The following is a 19,570-nucleotide window of genomic DNA, read 5'->3' on the forward strand; positions in this document are numbered from 1 at the left end:
AAAGGAAGTTGCCTAATAATTATGCACACCTAATATAGGGTGTTGATGTCATTAGACCACACCCCTTCTCATTACAGAGATGCACATCACCTAATATGCTTAATTGGTAGTAGGCTTTCGAGCCTATACAGCTTGGAGTAAGACAACATGCATAAAGAGGATGATGTGGTCAAAATACTCATTTGCCTAATAATTCTGCACGCAGTGTATATGTCTTCCGCTAATAGGCTGCAGTGGTTACACCAAGTGACCACTTTAGCCAATTGATCATCAGCAACACAGCTTGCCTTTTATATATCCGTCTGTTAGTTGCATAACCTTTTATTGTGCAACGAAAGATACATAAAATCCGAAAACCCCCTATAACACGGACAATTCCACATCTATCTTTCGGCGTTATTGCTCAACGTCTTTCCATTCTGCTCCAACGCTCGTTGGAAGTTTTGCTCTGCTGATGGAAATCGTTAGAGGAACCACAATGCTTGTGCTTTTCATTTGCTTGGCCAGGGAAATATGAAATCCGTCTAAATACCCACGGACAAAGCCAAGACATGACCCAAGTAGGTTAGTAAGTTAAAGTTCCTACTGCAGTGTTGTTCCATGAGCGATGGTGATTCTGGGCCGTCACATTCACATGTTTGCTCATTGTTTCCTCCAGGCTTCCAAGAACATTGCTGGTGCCAGACCTGGACTGGACTCACAGAGTATTTTCACAGGGTTAAAGCCATGTACAAAAAGTGGACACCCTGCCAGCTATCGTGGACATGAGCCCAGCATTTGTACTTCCTACAAACGTCTACCCAGGGACAGTTTCAGCTCCTCCTCTCGTCGCCTGCTCTAGGACATGTTAAGCTCCAGACTCTCCAGAAAGTCTTATTATTTTAGCTCTTATTACTAACTCTTTCCAAAAAGCTCAGAAGGAGAAAATCCTATAAAAAAATAAGTTTCTTGGGTTTGGAAACCTATCAAACAGTGTAATGAACATGGATGGAGATTATTACAAAAAATAAAAAGAAATGGCGTAAGGACAACCCTTTTAATAGAGGGGATTAAAAAAATAAAAGGAGACCTTTACATACCATTTGAGGATTTATCGCTTCATAAATATATTCATTTTATGAATTATAGCTGGTACTTTGGCCCACAGGTGCATTCACAATTTGGAAGACTTCAGAGCTGAACTCTTTGAAGCATTCCATGTTGATTCACTGTCTGTGTGATCTTTACACCAGGGAGTGTACCACAAAAAGTAAGCTTTCTTATACAAGTCCAGTCAAGTGGGGAGTTGGGAACCCCGCCATTCTTGCACTACCCCATTAAAGTGGCCATGGACACGAATGTTGGTTGAAGCCATGCATTTTGGCAGGATCGGCCAGCTATCTAAAGTGTATGTCGGGGCTCCATGTCGGGCAGGTTGGATTTCAACACGCCTGATCCTTTTGATCACAAGGAAGATAAGCCACTGCTAGAGGCATCTGGCAGTGGTTTACTCTCCTTTCCCTCCTGAGAACACATGCATGCTCAGCCAAGCCAAGAGTGCACGTGTATGAGGGTCAGTAGGAATAATTTTCGTCCGACAGTTACATAAAGTGTATGGCCGGACTTAGAGGAGCTCAGCTAAGTTGCTAGAGTCAAACCTATTGACCTTCCAGTAACCAGCAGAATTGTGAATGCAGCTCTAGAGTGCAGAATCAGTACAACATGAATAATGCAACGTTTCTAGATTTTGTAATGAAGATTACGTTGAATCCAGTGAAATGTGGTGGATTAAGAGAAGTGTTATCAGCAGAGAAGACAGCTTTACCTTATTATTTGCCAAGTATAGATAACCAAGATTCTCTAACTCCTTGAAGAGATCATCTGGGAGTCCTAAGAAGAAAATAAGAGGAGAACATTTCCATGAGCTGTGGAAACTTTAATTTCATATATTTTACAAGCAGGCCCATCCACCAGTATTAGACGTGACGCATGGTACATAGGGGCCCTGTTACAGGTTATGCATTGGGGCCCAGGAGCTTCCCGATGAGCCTCTGGTTAGGTCTATGTGTCACCATTCTCACCTCTTGAGGTAAGACGATTGTTCTGTAAATTCAGGGTTTCCAGTTGGTAAAGTCTGATCAGATCTTCTGCAGGAATTTCCTCTATCCTGTTGTTCTGTCAATTCAGGTAGACTGGTTAACTCATGTAAATTTAACAATCATAGTATTTATTATGTGTATATTAGGTAACAATCCCCCCCCCCCTGCCCCCATGATGTTCTTTTGTTCTAATATTTCATATGGACGGGGGTTATAGTTCTCATACAATGCCTTTAAAGGGGTTATCCCATGATTAAGATTTAAAAAAAAATGAAAATTACACATCAAAGCTAGAACCAGCCCTGTGATCTCCCCATTTATTGCTCCAATCACAGCTCTGGGGGCTGTGCCCTTTCTCAGGGATTCATGTCCTTTCTCCTGCAGCTCTCGACCTGTAACTGTCACAGTAGATATGGCTAGTGGCAATTGAAAGATGGAACGGGGCAAGTGCGACCACTTCAGTGAAGTGGGCAGAAAAATAAGGAAAAAAACAAACAGCAGGTGGCGCTATACAGACACATTTTATTGAATAATTCAGTGGCTGTACAACATTTTTAATTACATGCAATTACAAATGTGTTCAGATCCAGGTGCTGGTTTGAAAAATGCAGATTTTTTTGTGTGTGGGACAAACCCTTTAAATGGAGTTCTCTTAAGGCACCCAGACACTTTAGACTATTGTCAGCCTAAGCAGTTATTTTCGGTGTCACCGGCCAACAATTTATTGTGTTTGGGGTGCTCCTGACTCTCCCTTGACAGAAGATGTTAGGGGAGCGCTTTGAATTTCAATGCCCAATCCTTTTGTTCTCCAGATAACTTGCAGCAGCATTGTCCCCTCTATCGTTTGGAAACACATACACTTGTATATATGGATGGGGGCTGGGAGAGATAGCCATTAGCTGAATAAGTGTTCTTCTGACGGCTTTATAAGTATTTAGGATGCACTTTTGTCTACCATGCATGTGGATTTTGGAAATATGACTAGGTGTGCTTCCAACAAATCAAGGAATATGGTGTCTTCTCCCCTCCCGCCACACACACATAAGGGTCATCTATGCCTTTTATCCAGTTTAAACAAGCATGCCCCCCAAAATCTCAGTTCAGACCTGCAAAGATATGTGGTTAGTATTTTCAGGAAGGTTGGCAGGAAACTCCTTCAGATCCACGCCTGCACAGTTCACCACTCCTTCTTGGGTACAGGTACAGTCCTTGGGACACTCTGAGGGTGCAGAAGTCACCATAGCCGAGAGCTCATCCTCCTCCATCTCCTCCTCCTCCTCTTCTTCTTCCTCGTCATCTTGTCCTTGTACTCCATGTGAGAATATCAACAGGAGCGTAAGCAGAAAAGTCACACGGCAGAGACGCATTGCACTGCAGAAAATTAAGCAGAATGTTAGATTTAGGGGTTTGGGTTATTTTTTTCTAAAACTTGAATAGGGTTGTGTTCAGAGATTTTGCTAGGTTAACGCCATTGTTAAAGGGGTTATTCCATAATTAATGTAAAAAATGAAAATCAGGCATCCTATAGTACAGCACAGTCTCTTTCTAACAAAGCTTTAACAACTCAGGAGGCGTGTCCATTCTGCTGGAGCTCTCTACCTATCACAGCTCAGGAGGCAGTTGAAGGATGAAACTGAGCATGTGCGGCCATCACAGTGAGCAGGACAAAGAAAGAAGAAAAAGAACAAACAGCAGGTGGCGCTATACAGATGCATTTTATTGAATAACTCAGTGGCTATACAACATTTTTAATTACATGCAATTACAAAAGTATTCAGATCCAGGGTTTAAAAACGGCAGAATATTTTTTGTGTGGCAACCCCTTTAAAGGGAACCTGACATGTCGTACATGCCATCCTATCCGCAGGCTGCATTTTATACAGCAGGAGGAGCTGAGCAGACTGATTGAACTATATATCATTCTGCTCAGCTCCTCCTGCTCTATACCATGCTCCATGTTCAGGTTCTCTTGAACTTTTGGAGTAAGGCCTCATAGACATAGCAGAGTCATCCTTATTTATATAGCGCCAACATATTCTGCAGGGCCTTACAATCAGGGGAACATCATCAGGGGATCATCCTTGGAGGCACACGGAGCACCTATGGCACCTTAGGCACTCTGTGTGCTCAATTATTATGGAATGCTTCGAGGGTAGAAGACCTCTAAAATATGGCATCCCTTAGAACATGGCACACATTTTATTTCTATTATATTTCATATCAAGAGACATTAAAACGTTACTTTATGCCTCCGTATAAAGTCAGAGACATTTGGAGGTCCTGCTATCAATGCTAAATTACTGCTCCATACAACCATTGTGCCGAGCCATAATATGCAGAGACACTAGTAGTATCTGGGCTTTTTATTTGAGGGACCCTAAAAGCCCTTGACCCACATCAGAAGGTACATGGTAGGTGGGTCCTGTCACAGATTTTGTCTAGAAGCCTCAAGTTGTTTCTCTGTACCAGAGTCCAAGGCCACCACCTGATATACCATAACGTTAAAACTAGCTAGTATTGTATTGTATAGGCCCGTCTTGTGCTGCCAAAACAGCTCTGATCTGTCAAGGCATGGACTCCAAAAGTCCACTGAAGGCATCTTGTGGTATCAGGCACCAAAACATCAGATCCAAGTGGTAAGGTGGATCAGACGCACATCAATGAACCTTGAGCACCCATGATCCTACTGCTGGTTCACCAGTTGACTTTCCTTCGACAACTTTTGGTAGCTACTAACCACTCCTTGCCGGGAACACCCAACAAGACCTGCTATTTTAATGACACTGATCCGGTCATCCAGCCAATTTTTCCCTTGTCAAAGTCATTTAGATCCTTAAACTTGCTCGTTTTTCTAGTTTCTAAAACGTCAACTTCGAGGACTGACTTTCACTTGTTGGCTAACTCATCCCACCCCTTGACATTATCACGAGATATTAATAATCAGTGTTATTCACTCCGCCTGTAGGCGGTTTTAATGATCTAGCTCATGGGTGGCTAACCTTACAGACACAAAGAGCCCAAAAAAAAAGAAGTATGACTACCAGGAGCCACAAGCCACGAGTCAACGTATTTTTTGCCCTACAAGATGCACCTAGGTTTAAACAAAGAAAAATAAGAGAATTTTTTTTTTTCATCTGATCTGAGGTCTGCTAAAAAATATTTTTTTCTTATTTTTCATTAGCAGAGAAAAAAAGAAAAAAATATTTTTTTCATCAGACCTCAGATCAGACTCCTAAATCAGATCCCCAATCCTCATCTGACCTAAAATAAGATCCCAAAACTTCATCAGACCCCCAAAATAAGACCTCCAATGCTCGGATCAGACAACACAAATCAGACTCCCAGTGTCAGACCCTCAGTGTTCATATCTCCCCCCAATGGTCAGATCCCCCCCCCCCCATGCCCAAATGTCCCCCCCCTCCCATGCTCAGATCTGACCCCCCATGCTCAGAACTGACAAACCCATGCTCAAACAAGACCCTCCATTCTCAGATCTGCCCCCCATTGCTCAGAACCTCCCATGCTTAGATCAGACCACCATTCTCAGTTTTATAATTTAAAAAATCTCTTCCCTCTCCTGATCAGGCACTGGGCTCCTGCTCGGGCACCTGCTACTGTGCAGGTCTGACATGAGGAGCACAACGTCAGGTCATAGTGCGTGTCTCCACGTACTACGTTCTCACACTGTGTGCATCAGGACGTAGTGGAGAGTGAGCTGGAGCTGCAAAGTAGCAACATTGCCCGATCGGGAAAAGAGATCTGAGCATGAGGTGGAGAGTGAGCCAGCCTGCCTGACTGCTTGCCGGCTCCACAGCTAGAGCCGCACTTGAAGAAGCAAAGAGCCACATGCGGCTCAAGAGCCACAGGTTGGCCACCCCTGATCTAGCTGATAGATTCATGGTTTGCATTAATCTAATGTGCATAATTAACCCTGTTGATGCCGAAAGGGACTGCAGAGAAGCAAAACTTCCGCATCTGTCTCCCTGGTGCAGTTGTCGTCTATCCACTTGTCTCTAACCCTGCTATGACCGAGGCTTACGCTGAATACTCCCAGCTGCCTCGCTAATCCAAGTGTTTTTTTTTTTGTCTTGCAAAAGTTCACGTACCAAAGAAAAAAGTTGGCCGGCGTCTCACATAATGCTTAGTATTTCTCCTCTGTTTGACAGACTCAGTGTGTGAGCGGCACTGGCGGCTTCCATCTCATACTGGGGCCTCTTAATGACGTGGAAAATATACAAACCCAGGCAAATGTTGGCACGTTTGTGTCACTCGACTGTAATCACAATGACAGAGGAGATAAAAACGGATAGCAATCTTTCCAGCATGCCGCTTACAGTCAGAACCCGTGGGCACTGCGGCCTGCCAACTCTACCTATTAAATAGTGATGAAAATATGATATTGTTCTATTAACTGGAAGCCTAAATATCAACCCAAGGCCTAAGCATCTGAATAAATTGTGTATAAAGCTAATACCAGTCAGGATGACCACTTAAGCATCTTGACTTTTGCACAGGACCAACCATATAAATAACAAAGACCTACATCAGCCATGAAGCTATCAAGAAGCCATGAGAAGAAAAAGTCCAGCTAAGCCTTACCCTATAACCCTTCCCTAAGCATTCCCAGTAAGCTCAGTATGAATCAATGGATCATGTTGTCCTTCTCTCCTACAAGAAACGGGAAGAAAAACACATGCCCGCCCTCTTGGAATGGCTGGATCGGAAACCGTAGAAGGATTCTGATGATTTCTGGAGTTCCCAGGTTTGGAACCCAAAATAAAGAGTGAGAAAGTATAAAGGACAGATACAACTTCTCTTTTTTTTTTATTCACTCCTGGTTTTGGCTTCCAAATCTGCATCAGGAAACCTGACCATGTGGCTGTACCCCTAGAGCTACCTGTAGCGCTACTGTAAAGAAATGTGTCTCTTGTGTGATCCTCAACCATTGCTCATGATATAAATATGGTTAAGAGGTTAAGGACCATAATGGACAATATTGCAAAGCAACCACTTTTGGTGAGGAAACGAACCATCATGGTTTTACCTGAGGGTACAATCATGATTCCTTCCATTTACATTGCTCCCCAGTCCAATTTCTTCTGTTTTTCCTCAATTTTTCCTCCCAAAAATTTATACCCATCTAATAAACAAGCTCCTTCATCTTGACATCTTCTACATGGTGCAAGATTTCCAATGCTGAAAGGGGTTTTCCACTTTGAACAAGACTTGGAGCTCCTCTTGATCATCTGTAATCTGTGGTGCGATCAGCCAGTAAGTGGCTCAGTTCTCCTACAGCACCCCCACAGGCCAAGTGGAGCATTACATCATGTTGAGTGAAATGGATGGATTGTCCTGGTAGCAGATGGTAAAGCTGGGTCCTCCAGAAAGAGAGACGCTCTTGGTAGGTGCTCAAACACTCTGGTTAAAGAATGGGGACTCAGAATGACTTAAAAGGGGATATAAAATGGCTTTTCTAAGACAAACTCTTGTGATTAGAAAGAATATTATGACCGGATCGGTTTTTAATGGGCCACACATTGGAATACAACAGTGGTCATAATTTTTTTAAAATTATATTTCTGCATGACAATGAAGTATGACCTTCTTGAGGCTCATTCCAGCATGTCTTGCACACCGTGTTTTCACGCTGTGATTTTTTATATATATATTCCAGGAACAAGTTGTATTTATGGACTAAGAACATGAACTTCACTTCAGCCAAAGGATACTAAAACCATATGAGTGATAGATTGTAAACGGTTGGATTACACGTATAAATACATCTGAGCAGCTTTGCTTCCTCCTATTAAGGCGGAAATGTACTCTGCGGCATTGTCCCAATGGTATCTTCCATACATGAGTGCCAGAATGCCCTGGTGAATATCAAGCTTGGATTGCGGGTTTTATGGATACAAAGTCTTTTTAAATAATGATGTTTGGGAAGGGATGTATAATTCATAACCAAACTACAATTCATTTAGCTTTGTCTTAGGCTTAAAGGCTATGTAACACCTTTGGGGGCCAATTTTTTTTATTATTATTGCATTGTACTCATTTTCAAGCTAAAAATCATTTTTTAATTGATCTTTATTAAAATATGGAGCCCTTTTTTCTGTACAGAGCTGAGATGCTCTAGTAGCAGCCTTTGGTTTTTTTCTCTTTCCGTCAGTTCGGGAGATGACGCGCTCCTTATCTCTGCTCTCTGACATTATAAACAATCATTATAGCTCAGTTCTTTCTTACTGATAAGAATGTGGCTTCAATAAAGGTGGATTTAGACAGGCCGACTGAGCGGCTGATTGTTGGGAAGGAAACGTCCTTCCCGGCAGTCAGCTGCTCGGTCAGTGAAGGAGACCGAGCATTTACATGCAGAGATCTACTTCACTGTATGAGTACAGGGGATCACTATAACGATCCCTCGTCCTCATACAGAATCATGGCTTCTGAATGGCAGATCTCTTTTTAGACAGCATGATCTGCTGCTCAGAAGCCATGATCGGTGGTGCATGCATGAGCGACAGGATCACCCGATGAACGAGTGTTTAGTTCGTTCATCGGTTGATCGCAGCACATTTAGACGGCCAGATGATTGCGAACGACCGTTCGCAGGAATGGTCGTTCCCGATAATCTGGACGATTATTGGTGTATCTAAATCCACCTTTAGCGTTTATCACCTCTTAGTAGTTTAGAGATAAGGGGGGAGATTTATTAAACTGGTGTAAAGTAGAACTGGCTTAGTTGCCCATAGCAACCAATCAGATTCCACCTTTCATTTTCCACAGCTCTTTTGGAAAATGAAAGGAGGAATCTAGTTGCTATGGGCAGCTAAGCCAGTTCTACTTTACACCAGTTTGATAAATCTCCCCAAGAGTTATTAGATGACTGGCACAAAATGAAAGTAAAAGTACCAGTCACACAGTTAAAAAAAATAGTTAATCTTTTGTGACAGAATGGCTCAATATTTTAAATAAAGACCAATTGAAAATATGATTTTTTGCCAAAAATGAGTAAAATGCAATCATAAATAAAAATTGCCTTTGAGGTGTACATAGTCTTTAAAGAGAATCTATCACCAGGTTTAAACTGAGGGTTAAAGAGAACCTGATTCAAAAGCAGGGTCACTTACTTTTGTTTAAAGGGCATCTGTCAGCAGATTGCACCTATGACACTGGCTGACATGTTACATGTGCACTTGGCAGCTGAAGACATTGGGTTGGTCCCATGTTCATATGTGCCCCGCATTGCTGAGAAATTGTTTAATATATGCAAATGAGCCTCTAGGAGCAACGGGGGGCATTGCCTTTACACCTAGAGGCTCTGCTCTCTCTGCAACTGCTGTGCCCTCAGCAGCCATTGCTGGAGTCCATTGCCTGGCAATCAGTAGAGGGGGCAGCGAGAAGCTCATTAATACGAGGAGTTTGTGCATTGCAATAAAATCTAAATAAGACTACATTGGGCATACTAAGCCCTTCTAGCTATATCAAGGGATACTACTGAGTATCCCTTGAAAAAGTGGAAAGGGGGAAAACAGGTTGGGAGGAAACAGATGACCTGCTTAAAGAGTCTCTGTACTTTCACACAATTTAATTTAATTTAATAGAGAATGGGGGTAACTAGCAAATTTCTGAATCACTTAATTTAAAAAATCTGCCTGCATCCACCTGAAAAAAAAGCCGTAAAAGTCATGGCCACTAGGGGTCTCACTCCACCTAATTTAGAGTCCACTGCCAGCTGTCAGGCAAGAACTGTCCCTAATAATAGAGACTAAAAAGACGGTTCGGCAGGAAGTGGGGGCGTGTCAGAGCTAGCTGATAAAAGAACTGCTCCTATACTGCTTCTGAAGATAATAGGAGCCTCCTGCCTTTCTGTAGGTGTGATTTCCCCTTCTTTATCTGTGAGCTCCGGAGCTGAAAACAAACATAGTGGGAAGTAAGGGAAAGCACATCAAAAAAGTACAGTGCTGGCAGATTCCACAGAAGCGAGACGCCCCCTGCTTCTGAGAGAAATGCATCTAGCTGTGCAGCTAAAACATAGAATACTATGGCTGAAAAAAAACATTAGGGAAGCCTAATAAAGACCTGCTCCTTCATAGTTATCAGTGGCGTAGCTATAGGGGTCGCAGCGGTTGCAATTGCGACCGGGCCCCTAAGTCAGGGGGGCCCATAGAGCCCCCCAGAAGAGATGGAGTAAAGCGGGCCCCGCAAGTGTTTTTTTATTAAGTGCGGCGGCCCGCCTATATTTTGTGTGGCTGGCTGCGCTGCACTTACTTGTCAGCGCGAGACCCGTGACCTCTGCGGCGGGTCTCGCGGGATCACACTCACAGCAGCCAGGAATGACGAGCCTGCCGGCCGCCTCAGCCCTCTAGTGAAGAGAGCAGCAACAGGAGTAGGAAGTCTTTTTTTTATATGCAAAAATGACACAACACATGCGTCCGGCTTCATACGGAGGGGGGACATGATTGATGATCAGTGGTGCCGTGCGGCAGTGTGTCCTGAATTCAGAAGGGCCCGGACCGGCCATAATAGGGCAGCAAATAATGAGGAGCCCGGGGGCAAATGAAAATGAAATACTTTGTGGGCAAAAATCAAAATGTATAGAGGGAGTGGGCGGGGGCAACATGAAATATAGTAAGAGTCTCACTATATTTCATTTTGCCCCCATTCCCTCTATATATTTTTAATTTTTCGCCCACAAGGTATTTCATTTTCATTTTGCCCCCTCATTATTTGCTGCCCCTGGCTCCCCTCATATGGCCGGCGCGGGCCCCCCCTTTCTGATTCAGACACACTGCCGCACGGCACCACTGATCATCATCATCCCCCCCCCCCCCCATCCCTCATATGAAGCCAGTGTGTGCCATACATTCAAAAATAAATAAAAAATACTCTAGTGACTACAGTATTATTTTTTTTTGAATGTATGGCTTCATACAGAGGGGGGGGTGGGGGGGGGGGGGGGGGGGGGGGGGGGAGGGTATGGGTAGGGGCAGAGGATGGCGGGTAGGGGCAGAGGATGGCAGGGGGGGGCTGGTCACGGAGGCTCGCGGGGGGGCCCCGAATACAAAGTTTGCCCTGGGGCCCATAGAACTCTAGTTACGCCCCTGATAGTTATCATTGTACAAAGAAGAACAGCCATTATGAAAAAGTTTTTGAAAACTCAGGTATGCTTTAAACTTTCATTATATGCTTGGAATGCCTTGTACATCTTTAAGTGATTGGGAGGCTTTCAGAAGTCAAAATAGGAAGTGTGTACATACTGTCCTTGGAGCGGCACCCATACATTTCCATAGGAGGGATTTGTTTGAGTGTCCTGGCCATCCCTGAAGGTGTTTGCCAGTACTATCGCTGATAACTGAGAAGTAAAGTAAGAGCCCTGGCCCTGCCTCTCAGTCAGCCATTCTGAAGATACAGAGAGTCCTTTAGTCACTCAACCACAAGCACCCCTTTTCTTCATGTCCATCATACTTCTATATGTATGGCATGCCTCTTTGCCTTCAAGGTTAATATACAAGATGACGGCACTCCTAAATTGTGGTAGGCATGACTGCGTGCCTCTTGGTTGCCTGCAATAAATTCCCTTTTCCTCCATTACCTTCGATGTAAGCCGCATTTATATAGAATTACCTATAACAGCACATGCAACTTTGCATCTTAAAGGGGTGGTCCTATGATGAAAATCATACATAATCTAGTGCATGAGAACCTCTTTCTATCAAAGCTGGAACCATCCCTGTACCTCACATGGGTCTAGATATCTCCTCATTCATTTCTGCAATTGCTTTGCTAGATTATTTATGAGCTGGTGGCTTACGGGGCGTGTCCTTTTTCAGGGGGGGGAGGGGGTGTTCCGTCAGCTGCAGCCAGTGGTAGTTGAAGGTTGAAACAGAGCATGTGCTTTCATCTCAGGACAGACAAATTAGAAAAAGAGCAAGCAGCAGGTGGCGCTATACAGCTAGATTTCATGGGATAACTCACTAGCAATAATACATTATTAATTACAGGCAATGATACATGTATTCAGATCCAGGTGCTGGTTTGAAAACTGCAGAATATTATTTGTGGGACAACCCCTTTAAGGAATGTCTGTACAAGAGACAACTGGAAATATGGTTTATATTTGCTTAATATGTGAGACCCACGCACAACTGGTTGTACTTAAGTCGTATGAGAGCGTTACACCAGGGTCTATGCGGTCAGGGAGAGGCTACACAGCACGCACAGTGTCATCTCAAAGACAATAGGTTTTCTGGGACTTAGATATTGATGACCTATTCTCAGGATAGGTCATCAATATCAGATTGGCGGAGGTCCGACACCCGGCAAGAAAATAGCGCTAACCACTGAGTGACCATGTTGACCAAGAGTAGAAAGATATCTAGCCACCACTAGGGGGAGCTTAATGCATACTGTATTATAATTAAGTCATTAGTATAAACTGTATTCAGTACGCTCCTAAGTGCCCTCTAGTGGTGACTAAAGGCAACCAGAATGTTGTTATTCAAGTCTATGTCTATACAGGATTTGGAGGTTTGTATCAGAAAAATGGAGCTCTCAAGGTTAAAAAATATAGAATGTTAGATCTATTTATATACAAACATTGGTATACATGGGTAGAAAATTAAAGGGCATCTGTCAGCAGATTTGTATCTATGACACTGGCTGATCTGTTACATGCGCGCTTGGCAGCTGAAGGCATCTGTGTTGGTCCCATGTTCATATGTGCCCGCATTGCTGAGAAAAATGAAGTTTTATTATATGCAAAGGAGCCTCTAGAAGCAACGGGGGCGTTGCCATTGCACCTAGAGGCTCATCGCTCTCTGCAACTGCCACGCCCTCTTCCCTTTGATTAATAGGGTCAAGTGTGATGATGCTTACACTGCTTAGCCCTGTCAATCAAAGTGCAGGGGGAGTGGCAGTTGCAGAAAAAGTCTTGAAGTGTAACAGCAACGCCCCCGTTGCTCCTAGAAGATAATTTGCATGTATTAAGATATCATTTTTCTCAGCAATGCGGGCACATATGAACATGGGACCAACACAGATGCCTTCAGCTGTCAACCGCACATGGCAGGTTCATGGGTACAAACCTGCTGACAGATGCCCTTTAAGACACCTACAATGTGATCATTGCAGGGAATTTCGACACTGCATGGAAAAAGTCGCCACCTAGCTCTAGTTTTACTGGCAATCAGCAAGTCACAAGTATAGATTATATGAATCTGGGTTGTTTTTTTTTACTTTTTTTTTTAACGACGACTCCTATTAAAATATCTTGGCCAATCGTCAGAGAAAGCTCAGTATTTCTCAGCGTGGCTGCAGCTGGTAACGCTCCCATCTCCTGAGAACAGCACCGATTTTAATCACTCCGACACACGCTGCAGACCAGAACATCTAACATGATCTACAGCTGCCGTGTAGCACGTCTGTGCCGGAGGACACTGACAAATGGAGGGAAAAAGTACCCATTCTATGCTAAATTGTGGATGCAGTCATGACAATTACAAGCCTTACACATACGGAGGCAGCAGAGCTGGACGTGGCTTTTAACTCTTTGAGGACTGCATTGTCAAAATGCACCATGAGAAAGAACAAGACCCTGCAGAAGACAAACTCAGCACTGCTACATCTGTCTCACGGAAGAGTATAAAACGCCATTGGACATCTGACCAAAGATAATAAACGTTTCCGAACAGGACGGTGGTCTTCAACCTCTGGCTCTACAGGTGAAGCAAAACTACCACTCACGGAATGACCTCGGCTGTCTGGTTACGCTGAGAGTTGTAGTCTTGGAGGTTCATGGTTTCCTAGATCACTGGAGTAGAAGCCAGGAAGGAAAATCATTGGTGACCACCAGCTCTCCAGTGTGAGGAATCTGACAAACAACTCTCCACCGTATCCCAGCTTGGAAGTTGGATAATGGGGGTTATCCGCAAGTTTGAGTCTTGCAAAAATGCATTCACACACAGACATATACACGGTAGGATGACATTTTAACCTGCATTGCTGCATCCTATGATTATGAAGCAAAGTTTTCATCTATTTCTAGTCTCCTCAGGCCCCCCCCCCCCCACATCTCATCACCTATATGTCCAAATCCCCCTCACCCCTTAGGATTGTCTTCTTCGCACCACTCCCCCTTCCCTCTCACCTTGCTGAGAGACAGAGATGAAGGAAAAGAGAATCACTTCATGCCATGTCAAGTATTCCTCTAATCGCAACCTCCCAGTAACACGGATCCAGCCCAGATGTGGGACGGGGATGTCCTGCCTTCCCTGGCAGATGTGAAGGGGCTTTGTGGAAATATCTAGGAGCTTCTAAGGGGAGGAGAGAAGCCCAGCATGGAAGCAGGACTTACTCAGGACAGATTTGCATTTGTGGTTTTATACGTCAGGGTTTGCATTGGACTTGTCCTATGGATGGAGGTCGTTATGGGCTTCGAGGTCTTTGTGCCACCTGTAGACCACTGTGAACCATGCACTAAATACTACAGACTGGAGTCTGGACTGCACCTGTGTGGACAAGTCTTGGGATGTATGGACACAGCGTCTGACCATCTCGTAGTCCACGTCACAAATGCACAGTCTGCATAATTTTGTGATTTTTATGTTTGATGTTATAATATGTAACTTTTGCTTAATTTTTCTGCATTTTTATATATCTCATAGTCTACATTTCACCTCCCCGTTGTGGTGTCGGATGGATCCTGCAGAAAGGTTCTAATGGCATCTCACAATGGGAATCAGAACTGAATATCCAATTCTCACTAAAATAATTACATAGCGCTCTAATAGCCCCCCACAAGGTGTCCAGATGTGTCAAACTGCAAGAAAACAGTTATAAAGCATTAACCCAATGGTATTATACGCCACAGCGCCTTAATCGTATGTTTCCTGAATGTAGCCCTGACTGTTGGAGATGCGGCTCTGAATTAGGCACTCAAAGGCATATATGGTAGAAATGCTCTAAAATAACGTCCTACTGGCAAAAAGTTTGCAAAGTCATATCTGATGTTTGCCGGATGAACATACCACTCTCACCGAAATTGTGTCTCTTTGGGGTGTTCGGGAGTCTCAGGTGCCCTAGAGACACACAAACCCTATGCAAAATTTGACTGGCTTCATCCAGACTACTCATAGCAGTGTGCTGGAAAAAAACAGATCCACCACCTATTCAACATTGGATCCAAAAGTGTGATCAACTGTATCGCCTAGAGCAAATTGCGCACTGGAACTCCCGAACACCCCATCGTTTTGAAGATATTTGGAAACCCTGGAAAACTATTTTAGGGAATTTTCAGACTAAAAATGCTACATGTTATGCATCAATGAACCTAAAACCTACGGTATGTAATAGTTTAGACTATGACGACCTAATATGCCACTTTATATCAAGCTAGTTGTATCAATATATACGCTTTCATTCTTCTTCTTTACTGGTACCATTAAGTGGCAACATAACCTCTCTCCCCCATCCTGATATCCTTCGGACTCCCCCCCCCCCCCCCCCCCCCCCTTCAAGATCGTTTTTCTCGACCTAACTTCCACTTCTTGGAAGCAATTCTTTGTTTGAACATAGTCCATTTTATATAAACAACACCGATTTTCACTCTTCCTATGTTCTGTAACATTACCAATTGTGGTCCTACGTTGTGTTTATTGCATGTTACGCATTTCTTTATCGCAGCCCATGTGTTGGGCTAAATTCTTGTACACCTTTCCATTGTTAAAACTAATAAAAACTATTTTTAAAACAAACAGAAAGGTTCTAATGGAAGAGTGACGAAGATATACAAACATCATGAGGTATGAGAACTGTGTATCATACGGCATTTTTACACAAATATATATATATATATATATATATACAGTCAGATCCATAAATATTGGGACATTGACACAATTCTAACATTTTTGGCTCTATACACCACCACAATGGATTTGAAATGAAACAAACTATATGTGCTTTAACTGCAGACTGTCAGCTTTAATTTGAGGGTATTTACATCCAAATCAGGTGAACGGTGCAGGAATTACAGCAGTTTGTATATGTGCCTCCCACTTGTTAAGGAACCAAAAGTAATGGGACAATTGGCTTCTCAGCTGTTCTATGGCCAGGTGTGTGTTATTCCCTCATTATCCCAATTACAATGAGCAGATAAAAGGTCCAGAGTTAATTTCAAGTCTGCGATTTGCATTTGGAATCTGTTGCTGTCAACTCTCAAGATGAGATCTAAAGAGCTGTCTGTGACGGTAACGTACACTACACACAGGGGGGAGGATAGTGACCACTGCGCTTCACCCTTACCCCTGGCCCTGCCTACTTGCCTCGCAAGTCCTAATGACAGGGGACAACTAGACGGCAGTCCCTAACTTAGGATACGTGCTGGGAAGACAGACAAGACAAATAACGGAACGTGAACGGACCGAGTCAATACCTAGAGAGCTACGCAGTACTAAGGAATGAGCAGAGAATAGTCAGGAAAAGCCGAGGTCAAATACCAGGAGAGAAACGAAGTACAACAGGAGTCCGCAAAGAATCGTCAGGTGGAAGCCGGGGTCAGGATACCAGGAGAGATGCGCAGTACAGGAGGAGCAGGCAGAGAATCGTCAGGAAAAACAGGATCAGGTAAGTATGCAGGAACAAAACAATCACCAGATACCTAAAATTAACAGGCAACCTGTGGCCAGCAGGCTGCCTGTATTTATAGTGGGGAGTGAGGGTCATGTGACGTGGCCAGCATCACATGACCGACAGACCGACCAGTCGAGCACCGAGTGATCAGCTCGGCGCTCAAGGCAGACCTAGGAGCAGGGAGCCTCCCAGCTAGCAAAGCTACCCTGGGAACAAGGTCAAACACAGATCCTCGCTCCCGAAGCTAAGCAGCAGGTCTGCGGCTGATGGGAGACCGAGTGCGCCTTCGGCACCCCGTTACACTGTCACTATCAGTGAAGCAAGCCATCATTAGGCTGAAAAAACAAAACAACCCCATCAGAGAGATAGCAAAAACATTAGGCCTGGCCAAAACAACTGTTTGGAACATCCTTAAAAAGAAGGAACGCACCGGTGAGCTCAGAAACACCAAAATACCCGGAAGACCACGGAAAACAACTGTGGTGGAGGACCGAAGAATTCTTTCCCTGGTGAAGAAAACACCCTTCACAACAGTTGGCCAGATCAAGAACATTCTCCAGGAGGTAGGTGTATGTGTGTCAAAGTCAACAATCAAGAGAAGACTTCACCAGAGTGAATACAGAGGGTTCACCACAAGATGTAAACCATTGGTGAGCCTCAAAAACAGGAAGGCCAGATTAGAGTTTGCCAAACAACATCTAAAAAAGCCTTCACAGTTCTGGAACAACATCCTATGGACAGATGAGACCAAGATCAACTTGTACCAGAGTGATGGGAAAGAAGAGTATGGAGAAGGAAAGGAACTGCTCATGATCCTAAGCATGCCACCTCATCAGTGAAGCATGGTGGTGGTAGTGTCATGGCGTGGGCATGTATGGCTGCCAATGGAACTGGTTCTCTTGTATTTATTGATGATGTGACTGCTGACAAAAGCAGCAGGATGAATTCTGAAGTGTTTCGGGCAATATTATCTGCTCATATTCAGCCAAATGCCTCAGAACTCATTGGACGGCACTTAACAGTGCAGATGGACAATGACCCAAAGCATACTGCAAAAGCAACCAAAGAGTTTTTTAAGGGAAAGAAGTGGAATGATATGTAATGGCCAAGTCAATCCCCTGACCTGAATCCGATTGAGCATGCATTTCACTTTCTGAAGACAAAACTGAAGGGAAAATGCCCCAAGAACAAGCAGGAACTGAAGACAATTGCAGTAGAGGCCTGGCAGAGCATCACCAGGGATGAAACGCGGCGTCGGGTGATGTCTATGCGTTCCAGACTTGAGGCTGTAATTGACTGCAAAGGATTTTCAACCAAGTATTAAAAAGTGAAAGTTTGATTTATGATTATTATTCTGTCCCATTACTTTTGGTTCCTTAACAAGTCGGAGGCACATATGCAAACTGTTGTAATTCCTGCACCGTTCACCTGATTTGGATGTAAATACCCTCAAATTAAAGCTGCAGTTAAAGCACATCTTGTTCGTTTCATTTCAAATCCATTGTGGTGGTGTATAGAGCCAAAAATGTTAGAATTGTGTTGATGTCCCAATATTTATGTACCTGACTGTATATATAGTGACACAGTGAGAGGTTTGGTCTGGGAAAACAGGTATTTTCCTTCCAGCATGTGCTGCTGGGCTGATTTACAGCCAGGTGAGGTCAAATACCGGACTGGATTTTAAGTGCCACCCCGGGTTTTGGCAGCACCTGGCTGTCCTTAAATAGGCAGCTGGGCTCAGAAGCGAGGTCTCTGTGTTGGGATCTGGGAGCCTTGTGTCTGAATGAAGGCTTGCTACCTGTTTGGCGTGAAAACAGGTTGGTGCTGCTAAGCTCAAGGACTCTTTGAGGCAGAATTGCCGCATGGAGTGTGTGACAAATACCAGACCTCGTGCCCGCTTGACGTCGCCTACGTCGAGATCAGGAGACGCGGTATGGTCACTGGGTTACCAAAGCGTGACGTTATGCCCTGCAGAGGAGCAGGTAAGGTCAGCTTGGTACAGTTTAGACAGACACCTCCTGTCCACGCAGGCACAGAGAGGCAACAAGCTGAGAGAGCCTTTTCCCTGCTGCAGTGAAAACAGCGCTCTCAGCCCGGGTATCTGCCACCAGCTTCTCGTTTGATATAAGCCCGGTCCGCTAACGGGATTATATGGGGTGAGAAACCAACCCGCGGTAGCTTATAACTAAGCCGAAACACGGACGTGGGGATTCGTGATCGAGATACAAGATAGCACAAGATTAAATTATATATTTAAATCGCCTTAAGGGCACACTAGATATAACACTATACATACAGAATATATACAGTGGTATGAGGTTACAGATACAGGTCATATAGGTACAACATGGTAAAGCAGAGCAAAAGTCAGTTACCGGGTAAGATGAAAGTTCCTTTGGGGTTATAATGGTCGAATAGTCCTTGGCTGCAGTCACGTGGGGGAAGTGATGTCAGCTGGTTCCCGGTCTCTCCAAACACATTGGCACGATGTGACCCCCTTCAGAAAAGACACGCCCGTTTGCTGGCACAAGCCTTTTAGCCTGTAGCCGGCCCCTCCCAGCCTCTGGGAGTGGTCCCCTCCCTGCTGATTCTGGCAGCTCAAGGACCCACAAAACCCTTTAGGGTTCATAGCTCCAGACCAGAACGTCACAGGGGGATGTTTCTGGGACCAACAGATCTGCCTGGGTTCCAGCTCCAAATAGAGTCCAAACATGGTACCGTTATTTGGTTTCTGTGGGGAGATATGTATATATCTCCTCCCGGGCATCCTAGCCTCAAGCGAGGACTACGTGGATGTTCGGCTTTGCCCCAGGATCGCAAAAATATAACCGAATTATGCCTGGGATGGATGGACGATTCATAAT

General features: G+C 44.2%; 1 protein-coding gene across 1 annotated transcript in view; it reads right to left on the minus strand.

The window, feature by feature from the left end:
• The window catches only part of PODN (podocan), a 56,332-nt gene extending 41,893 nt beyond the window's left edge, over nucleotides 1–14,439 (minus strand). Inside the window, exons 1-4 of the mRNA XM_040407721.1 lie at nucleotides 14,224–14,439; nucleotides 3,185–3,449; nucleotides 2,061–2,154; nucleotides 1,805–1,869 (exon numbers count right to left, since the gene is read on the minus strand). Coding sequence (XP_040263655.1) covers nucleotides 1,805–1,869; nucleotides 2,061–2,154; nucleotides 3,185–3,445 — 420 coding nt within the window. The 5' untranslated portion in view covers nucleotides 3,446–3,449; nucleotides 14,224–14,439. The remainder of the gene's footprint in view (nucleotides 1–1,804; nucleotides 1,870–2,060; nucleotides 2,155–3,184; nucleotides 3,450–14,223) is intronic.
• Between the last annotated feature and the right edge of the window lie 5,131 nt (nucleotides 14,440–19,570).

Source organism: Bufo bufo, chromosome 9 (assembly GCF_905171765.1).
Source record: "Bufo bufo chromosome 9, aBufBuf1.1, whole genome shotgun sequence".
Classification (NCBI taxonomy): domain Eukaryota; kingdom Metazoa; phylum Chordata; class Amphibia; order Anura; family Bufonidae; genus Bufo; species Bufo bufo.